Source organism: Rosa chinensis, chromosome 1, assembly GCF_002994745.2.
Source record: "Rosa chinensis cultivar Old Blush chromosome 1, RchiOBHm-V2, whole genome shotgun sequence".
NCBI lineage: Eukaryota > Viridiplantae > Streptophyta > Magnoliopsida > Rosales > Rosaceae > Rosa > Rosa chinensis.
Window position 1 is genome coordinate 11170790 of NC_037088.1, and position 9329 is coordinate 11180118.

Sequence of the window (9329 nt, forward strand, 5' to 3'; positions counted from 1 at the left end):
CTTTATATTTGTTGATAAATCTTATTGATACATTATAGTAAAATATGTCTTGATAAATAATGTAGTAATTATAATATCGTTTTAATTGTAGTAATTGTTTTTCGTTATAATTAAAATATGTCTTCATTAAAATTATGACCTTTATATTTGTTGATAAATCTTATTGATACTTTATAGTAAAATATGTCTTGATAAATAATGTAGTAATTATAATATCTTTTTAATTGTAGTAATTATTTTTCGTTATAATTAAAATATGTCTTCATTAAAATTATGACCTTTATATTTGTTGATAAATCTTATTGATACATTATAGTAAAATATGTCTTGATAAATAATGTAGTAATTATAATATCGTTTTAATTGTAGTAATTGTTTTTCGTTATAATTAAAATATGTCTTCATTAAAATTATGACCTTTATAATAGATGACCATTCATAATAGGGTTTATATTTGTAGTGATTGTAATTTTCCGCCACCTTTTTTTTAATTGTGTTTTTTATTTATTTCGTAGCGAGATGAAGCACATAAATTGTGGTATACCGGGATGAAGAGAAAAAAGAATCCAAAAAAACACAATTTTCCGAGTTTTGCTAGTTACGCTGTTGTGGAGGGCTTTGCACAATTTAAAGACATTCCTAGTCATACATCTGGAGGAACATCAAATGAAGGAAATCAACATACGCCTACACAACCAATTCCTGGAAATTCTCCCATCAACTTGGACATGGATGTAAATGAGGTAATTGCAGGTGAAACTGCAAATCCCAATGTGAGGCCTCAAGGAAGGAAGGCTGCCAAAGAAGCAATACGGAAAGGAAAGAAGGCAGCGAAAGATCAAAGTCCTTTGTCAAACAGTCTCGAGAGTATAGCGAACAACCAAATAGAGGCAACCAAGGGCAAGAAAAAACTCGATGACGAATTCGCTCGAAGTCTCCAAGAGGAAGAGAAAAGAGCATGTATCCTCTTGCAAATCGAAATACGAAAAGAGCAACTCCTATTTCAAGAAAGGCAAGATCGAATTAAAGAGAGGGAAGAGCGAAATAAAGAGAGGGAATAGCGTATTATGGAGATTGATACAAGTAAAATGACGCTAAATAAAAAGCGTTATTGGTCAAGAAAACAAAAGAAGATAGCGGAGAAAGAAGATCTTGAAGAGCAGCCGCCACCTTCTATGGGTGGATACTATCTGCAACCCAATTTTGGTGGTGCATTCTCACAACCAAATTTTAGTAGTGCATACCCACAACCTCCTTACCCCGGTGCATACCCACAACCACCTTACCCCGATGCATTCCCACAACCTCCCTTAACCGGTGGATTCCCGCCACCTCCCTTCACCGGTGGTTTCCCACAACCCCCATACCCCGGTGGATACTATCCGCAACCACCTTACCCCGGGGGATATCCTATACAACCACAATTTTCACCTTTCCCTACGGGTGATTCCACCAACCCTAACCTTAATGATGAGCCTTCAAACACAAATTGGATTTTTAGAGAGGATGAGGATTATGATTTAAATAATTAGCCCATAATCTGCATGTTTGTAATTGTATTGTACTTATTCATAGTTTTTCATTTATGTAAGCGACAATTTAAGGAAATAAAAGTTGTATTTGGAAATTCCCCTTATTAAAGCACACACTTTATATTAAAAATCATAGCACATAATAAACATAATACAAGCCAAATTCAAATCACATTGACATAAAAAACATATACATTGGCCAAATTAAAAGCACACCAACTTTCCAAAACATAATACAAGCCAAATTCAAAGCACACAAACATAACAAAACATAGATATTAGCCAATTATTCCAAAAAATGCTCATTTATGATCTAGATCTCCATGTTGCCTTGAACGTTCCAGAAATGCTCTATCAGATCCCCTTGAAGGTTTGAGTGACTGTTTGCACTTCTAATGGCATCGTATCGATCCATGAATCCGTTGAAGTAATAACCATCTCTACCAACAGGATCGAAGTCATCAGCAGTCGGTCCTTCCCAAACCTGGGCCTCATATTGTTATCCTCTTCTTCATCAGACTCCAAATCCTCATCGCTGTCATCTGGTCTTTCATCCTCGATTATCATGTTGTGTAATATAATACACGTCAACATGATATATCGAAGGTCATCTCTTTCCCAGCCACGAGCAGCTCCTCGAACAATACTAAAGCGTGATTGTAAAATGCCGAAACATCTTTCGACATCCTTCCTGTACCCCTCTTGAGCCTGGGAAAACTTCAGATCCTTCGGTCGTGTAGGCCTTGGAATTGATTTTACGAAAGTCGCCCATTGCGGATAGATATCATCAGCGAGATAGTACCCTAAATTGTGAATCCTGTTATTTGCTTGAAATTGGACCCGAGGGGCTCGACCAGTAGTGACCTCGTCAAACAACGGGGACTTAGCAAGGACGTTGAGGTCGTTGCATGATCCAGGCATTCCAAAGAAGGCATACCATATCCATGTGTCATAAGAAGCGACTGCTTCGAGGATGATAGTGGGCACACGTTTTCGACCGCTGTATTCTCCAGCCCAACCTGTTAGGCAATTCTTCCATTGCCAGTGCATGCAGTCGATGCTTCCAATCATCCCAGGAAAGCCCCTTCTCTCAGCTTTGGTGAGAAGTCTTCTGAGGTCGGCCGGATTAGGAGCCCGGAGGTATTCTACTGAGTACAGATTAACGATTCCTCTTGTAAATCATTTCAGAGCCTGAATGGAGATAGATTTCGCCATCCGACAATACTCAGCACATTGATCTGCCCCTGCACCATAAGCAAGCATTCTTAAGGAACATGTCAGCTTCTGCTGGGGAAGTAGTCCGACTTTGCCTGCAGCATCTAATTTCTGGACCCAGTACGGGTCGTTACCACAAAGATCACTGGAGATGCTGTTGAACACATTGTGACTCATCCTGTACCTTGTCCGGAATATCTCTTCACTTAAAACTGGACGCTCCACAAAGTAATCTTCCATCATATTTTTCCCTCTTGATTCCCTAAACCGCTCCTCATTCGGTGCACGCCCCAGTTGAGAACCCCGTCATCGTGATCCGGAGGAAGCTTCAGCTTCAGCGACTGCTGCTACCACAAGAGCATTAGTTGTACACAGCTCTTCAAGATCTTCATCTCGAGATTGTCGATACTTAGCCCACAATCTCTTCATTGAAAGGAGGGAAGGAGAGGAAATGTGTTGGATCTGGAGAATATGAAAACGAATGAGATTTGTGAATATCCGCTTGTGAGGAATGGTGTGCTGCCTCTTGCTCAATTTATTTACAATTTTCACATAAAAAGTGATCAGACTTCGAGGACACGTGTCCACTCCTGGTTCGACGTAATCTGATCTGAAATTTTAGATAAGATTACATCAACAATAACCGTTAGATTGAATAGTATGCAAATGATCTGGTCCGTTCAAAAAGTGTCGGTTGTGCCTTCACTCATTTCAAGGAAATTTGTCTGTTGTGCCTTCACTCATTTCAAGATAAATTGTTGGTGGCTCATAATTTGTCGGTTGTGCTTTCACTCATTTCAAAATAAAATGTCGATGTCGGTGGCTCATAATTTGTCCACCTAAAATTTTTTTTGAAAAAAGTAAATTGCATAATTATGACATTAATTATCCATAAATATTCATTATTAACAGCAAATTTTTTTTTTTTTTGAATTTTTTTAAAAAACCGCTGAACAGTAAAATGAACAGTGAATTTTGGGTGAACAGTGTTGACCGGGCAAGAAAAACAACGGGTGCAAACCCATGTCCAGTGGCAATGAATAGTAACTTGACTGGTCGAATTCTTGACTTCTCGACTTTACCTTTTCTTGACACTACTAAAAAGAATTGCAATTGCTTCAGAAATTTGTATTTTTCCGGCGCGAAAGTTAACCTTTTGCGACGGCTCATGCTACGCCCTATTTTGCCGTAGTATATATTTGAGTTTCTGCGACGGATATAATATTCCCGTCGTATAATTAAAACTAATTGCAACACTTTAGCCACGCCGTAGCGTGAATTATTAGGAAAAAAGAAAAGAAAAACCGAGTCATCTAGACGTGTGGCCGCTCTCTTTTCGATCTTCTTCTCCTCCTCTCTCTCTCTCTGCTCTTTTTCGTCTCCTCTTGGATGGCCACCCCGAACAGAACCCCCTCTCTTATTTCCTCTCTCAATCACTCTATAGATATGGTGGTCGTGGAATCACTGTGATGGCTGACGGAGTTGACTATAATGCCCAAGAAGCACCGCGCCATCGCCGGCGTCGGCATCATCATCACCGCCGCCGTCACTCTTTTTCCGGATCTGAAAACCAAGCCTTTGAGTAGTACCAAATCTCTGAGTCGGTGCTCTGCAAGCAATTCCGAATTTCAAAGGTAAAATATTATGTTGCACAATGAAATTGATGCGCGAGTGTCTTTGATTTGAGCTCTGATTTAATTTTCAACTATTCTCTCTGTTATTCTATTCCTCTTTCTCGATTCTAGGTTCTTGAGGTTGGTAAACTTTCAGAGGCTGAAGCGCGAAGCTTGGAAGAGCTTCGGGATTAAACCTTAGCTCGATTTAGTAAGCATGCTCTTTCAGATTTCATGTGGAAGTTGTTAGGTTTCTATATTTTGTGGGCATTTTAGTCGTTGATTGTCTCAATTTCACGATTACTGCTTTGAATTCCTCCCCAGCTTACGCTCCAAGTACTGAGGCGTGTTTTTCTGCCATCATATTTAGGTTTCTTCAAAACAACAAGTTGAATGGTAGCCCTCCTGAAAATAAAAGCTCGTCCCTTCTCAATGTGTAAGTGGATCAGTATTTACTGATAAGCATCACTGTAATGCACAATGGAGTTTGCTAATAATGTATGTTTATATTTCCATCTCTGTGCTGATGAACAGGCTGTACATGCTCTTGGTTTATCTGGATTGTACAGTATCTGCTTTTACAATAACTTAAAAGGATTTTGAATATCTCACTTTTCTTTTTCTAGTTAACTCTGGATACTAAATGCTTACAACTACAAAAAATAACTTTACAAAGGTACAAGTTCATATTTGTTAATCTAAATTTAGGAGTAAGTAGATATTTCTCACCACTAGAATAATCTTAATTGGGCTACTTGATGACATTTTGATGAAAGAAATAGTAAGAGTAATATGAGTTCCAGGCTTACAGCTAAAAGCCTAAAACATTCTGTAAATCTTATTTATAGTAGTAATCTTATATTGTTTTGAGCTTGTTGTGGCTTTGAGTAAGCCCGTCATTCTTGGTCATTCAACACATTCACTTAGATACTATGGCTTGGGGCTGGAAAATGGTGTCTACACAGTCAAACTCCAGTTTGCAGAACAACAAATCCTAGATACTCCAAGGAAAAATCTTGGGAGACGTGTATTTGATATATATCATAGCTTCTCTATTTATTTTGTTTTCAGGGAATTCTAGTTTCGAAGGATTTTGATATACGAAAGGAGGCAGGTGGGAAATCTTTGCAAGCCGTTCAGAAGGAATACAAGGCCCTAGCTCACACAACTACCTTGAAATTAATCTCTTTTGGGCTGGAAAGGGGACTTGCTACGTACCTGAGGTTGGTACTTATGGACCTGTTATTTCAGCCATCAGTGCTACACCGGCTAATAACAATATAGCGCTCAAATTTCAGTTGCAAACTAAGCATATACATTCAGGTTCTGATGGATGTTATTACAAAGTGCTTCTATGCTGTTTGTTGACTGCAATGCTTTTATACTTGCAGATTTCCCACCTACTATCGTTCCGAACCATCCAACTAGTAGGAAGAATAGGACGGGGCTGATTGTGGGGATTGTTGTTGGTGGTGGAGTACTTTTGATTCTATTGTTGTTGGTTTTATGTATTTTTCAAAGAAGAAAAAAGGATTAACACCAGTAAAAATGAAGGTATATCTGGTTGCCAAGGTCTCATTTTTACTAATCGTATATCTGGTAATGAGTATATCAATTTTACAGATTAAACTATTATTCTTATTCTTTGTTAAAATCCATCAAAGTATATTATTTGTTTTTATTGTGGGTGCTATATTGTCACGGCCACATAAAGGTTTCTTGAATTGTAGTTGGGTATGATTCTGTTTCTCTGATATTCTAACAACTTTGCTTTCAAGTGAAGAGCAATTTCTGTGGTGGATAAGTTAATAGTAATAATAAATTCTTACTGACTATAGTTCCATCTCCATGCCTCGGATCATATTCATATTTACTTCTCAAAACCCTAATGTATTGTGCAGTTTTTGCTTAATGAGGTTATTTTCTGCTTTATTCGTAGGATCCAAAGGAATGGCCTATTATTGAGCCAGTGCCTTCTTATGGAAGAGGGAGAGAGAGGTTAGGAGGAAGGCATATAAGCCTTATTCATGGGGATGGTCTCACAGATGTTGTCATTACAGGTACCAGAGACTTGCATTTTTTTTTCTTTTTCCTTGTTTTTCCCCCCTCCTTTGTAGTCAAGGACTTAAAATACAAAATGAACATGTGAGCTGTGGATATGAAAATGGTGCATCTGAATCTACATGAATGATTAACTAGAATATGTTGAAATCATTGAATGTCACATGTCATTTAATGTTTATCTATTGGCAGTTTATATTCCCATGCAACTGTCTGTCCATCGGCCTACCAGTGGTCACATTCACTAGAAATAGGCAAGCAGTTCCATCATTCTTTAATAAAACACTTAATGAACTACTACTCTTGGTGAACAAAAGATCTTCCTTGTCAAGGTGTTAGTTCAACATAATGAAAGCGTTCATAGTAGAAACAGAGTGACAGTGTCTATTTTAATTTGTTTGTTACAGATTAACCTGCTAAGTACATTATGTATTCAAATGGTTTTTGATTTGGTCGACCCACAAATAGAAGTCCTGAAACACTGCCAAGTGTTAAATAAGGTATTTTGTAGTTGATTAGGTGTTTTGTGAAAATTACTTTGGATATTGCTAGAAGCCTAGAACATGGAAATTACTGACATTATCTGTATAGATGTTTTCATACGTAGGAGATTCATCTATCTGTTATTGTATCTGCCTATGTTGTTCCATATATGATTACTTACGAATTCAAAATGAATAGAGGAAAATTCTTACAAATAAGTCCTTTTTGGATGATGAACAAATACTCAAGTCGTATATGTATACATGAGCCTTGATTGAAATTTAGGAAATTGATGAACATATTACTGGTATATAGGTGAGCTTAAGTTTTTCTTTCTAAGTTGAAATTATAGGATTGGGGTTTAATGCAAACTGTAGATAAGAATCAGTGGTTTCAGAATCTCAAATATACTAGTGCTTTGTTCTCTCAAAAGTGCAGAATTATATAATTCATGATTCTTTCAATGATATCAGCTGATCGAGAATAGATTGTTCATGATCCACTAGTTTATTTTTAGCTAACTGATCAAAATTCTCATCCTTACAGGTACTCGATAAGAATGGGGCTGCTCCAGCTAGAAGTGTTTTGGCGTGGATTCTAATATAAATTTGAAAGTATGTTTAGTAGCAGCTGTGGTTGATAATCTGGCCATTTTTTTGACTTCTAATGAAGGTGCTGCAGTGTTGGCATGGGTTGCTTTGGCTCATCTTTGTTTTTAAACAATCTTTGGCTGGTCTTAGAATTGTGATTGTTGGTTGGTTATAGATGATGGGTTTCATAATATTTTTCAATTTATGATATTTGGTGGATTATACTAGCTTTGGTGTGCAATCCACACCTTATTTATTTATTTATTTTTTATAAATGAAATATTCTTTTGCGACGGCAAAGTATCCGTCGCAACTAATTCACCCTTTTTTTTTTTTTTTTTTTTTTTTTTTATAAAATGACATATCTTTTTGCGACGGCAAAGTACCCGTCGCAAATATTTAGCCATTGCGACAACATCAGTTTTCCGTCGCAAATACTTTTTGCAATGGAAATTTACCGTCGCAAATGGATCTTGTAACGCCACCTATTGCAACGCTAACATTTCCGTCGCAAAAGGTCCAATTTGCCGTCGCGAAAAGTTTTTGCCGTCGCAAATGCTCAATTTGCCGTCGCAAAATAGGCGTCGCAAAAGCAATTGTTTTTAGTAGTGTGACTACGGGTGGACTTGCTCTAAGAGGGAAACTTTTCAAATTGTAATTCCTGGAAGTTATATTCCTGACTGGTTCAACCATTGGAGTTTTGGGTGTTCATTAAGTATATCTCTACCTGCACATTGGAATAACAGTCGGTTTATGGGATTTGCTTTGTGTTCGGTTTTTGTACTCCATGAGCACCAACGGGTGGATGAGCTTTATACATATGAATTTAAGACTTTTAATGCAACACATCATCTTGTATGTTGCCCGAAGCTCGATGGAAGAGAATTGGATGTATATGGCAGACAGCCTGCATTTCGCTTTAGTGAAAAATTTTGCCAGGTTGAGTCGGATCATCTGTGGCTATTCTATGTATCTCGTGATAAATACTTTGGTATAGAGTGGTGGCCTAACAGTTCCAGTCAGGTTGAGTTCTTATTTGAAACCAGAGGGCCGGGTCTGATGGTGAAGAAGTGTGGAGTCCATCTGATATATGAGCAAGATGTGCAATTCTTGCACCAAACAACCACTCAATCAAGCAGTAGGATGTCTTCTTATGAGGATATATTGATTGGTTTTGACATTCCAGTTGCAGGGGAAACCAGTTGCACTGGTAGCAGAACTTGCACGCTAGAAGAATTGTAGGACTGGCAGAAATATAGGGGATCCACCATTGGCCACTACAATTGAGGGCTTTCTGATCCCATTGTTGGAAATGAGTTGCAGAACATGAATGGCCAATGTCTCCTCTTCTCTCATTTGAATTTCTGCAGTGATTACATTCTGGAGCTCCCTTGCCTTCATCTTTTGCAGTCAGGTGAGTCTTGATCTCTCGTAGATTTGATAGTTTGCCTAGTTATTAGTTGACTCCCCAAGTTATTTCCAAATGACACTATAATCTTACTTGCATAACCGATATTATTGAAGTAGTTTTACAATAAACTGAATTGCCTCTCTGTAGTTAGTTTGATAGGAAAAGCATATAAAGCTTCTCATATTGATTATAGTCTATAAGCTATCAGTACACTTGTAGGCTTGCACCATTAAGATTATACTTTTATACCGTGTACTCATGTAGAGTGATGTGCTGTTACAGAGAATTTTAAGTAACCTTGCATTAAATTATGTAGCTCCCCTTGAAATGATGACTGGGCCTTTTTATACAGTAAACCAACAAAATTTAGGGATGCTAAATTTTCTTTGGAAGTCCATCCTTGTACCATTGGACACATTTTTGC

The 9329-nt window shown here is 37.7% G+C and overlaps 1 protein-coding gene and 1 long non-coding RNA gene across 3 annotated transcripts; one reads left to right on the top strand and one right to left on the bottom strand.

The window, feature by feature from the left end:
- Positions 1-1886: 1886 nt before the first annotated feature.
- On the bottom strand, positions 1887-2603 carry LOC112200883. The gene has a single exon (XM_024341893.1). It carries the CDS (start codon positions 2601-2603, stop codon positions 1887-1889), a length of 717 nt encoding a protein of 238 aa, XP_024197661.1.
- Positions 2604-4021: 1418 nt separating this feature from the next.
- On the top strand, positions 4022-7769 carry LOC112182238. Of its 2 annotated transcripts, XR_002929342.2 has the most exons (8): positions 4022-4381; positions 4493-4571; positions 4731-4796; positions 5432-5583; positions 5752-5914; positions 6300-6420; positions 6829-6921; positions 7451-7769. It is a non-coding gene; the product is annotated as an uncharacterized LOC112182238 (long non-coding RNA). The 2 variants fall into 2 exon arrangements; XR_005808724.1 differs by lacking the exon at positions 6829-6921 and having other exon boundaries at positions 4027-4381.
- The last annotated feature ends 1560 nt before the right edge of the window (positions 7770-9329 follow it).

What these genes read in the sequence shown, in the direction of transcription:
- LOC112200883 (XM_024341893.1), bottom strand. Translation starts at nt 2,603, where the DNA reads ATGATTGGAAGCATCGACTGCATGCACTGGCAATGGAAGAATTGCCTA.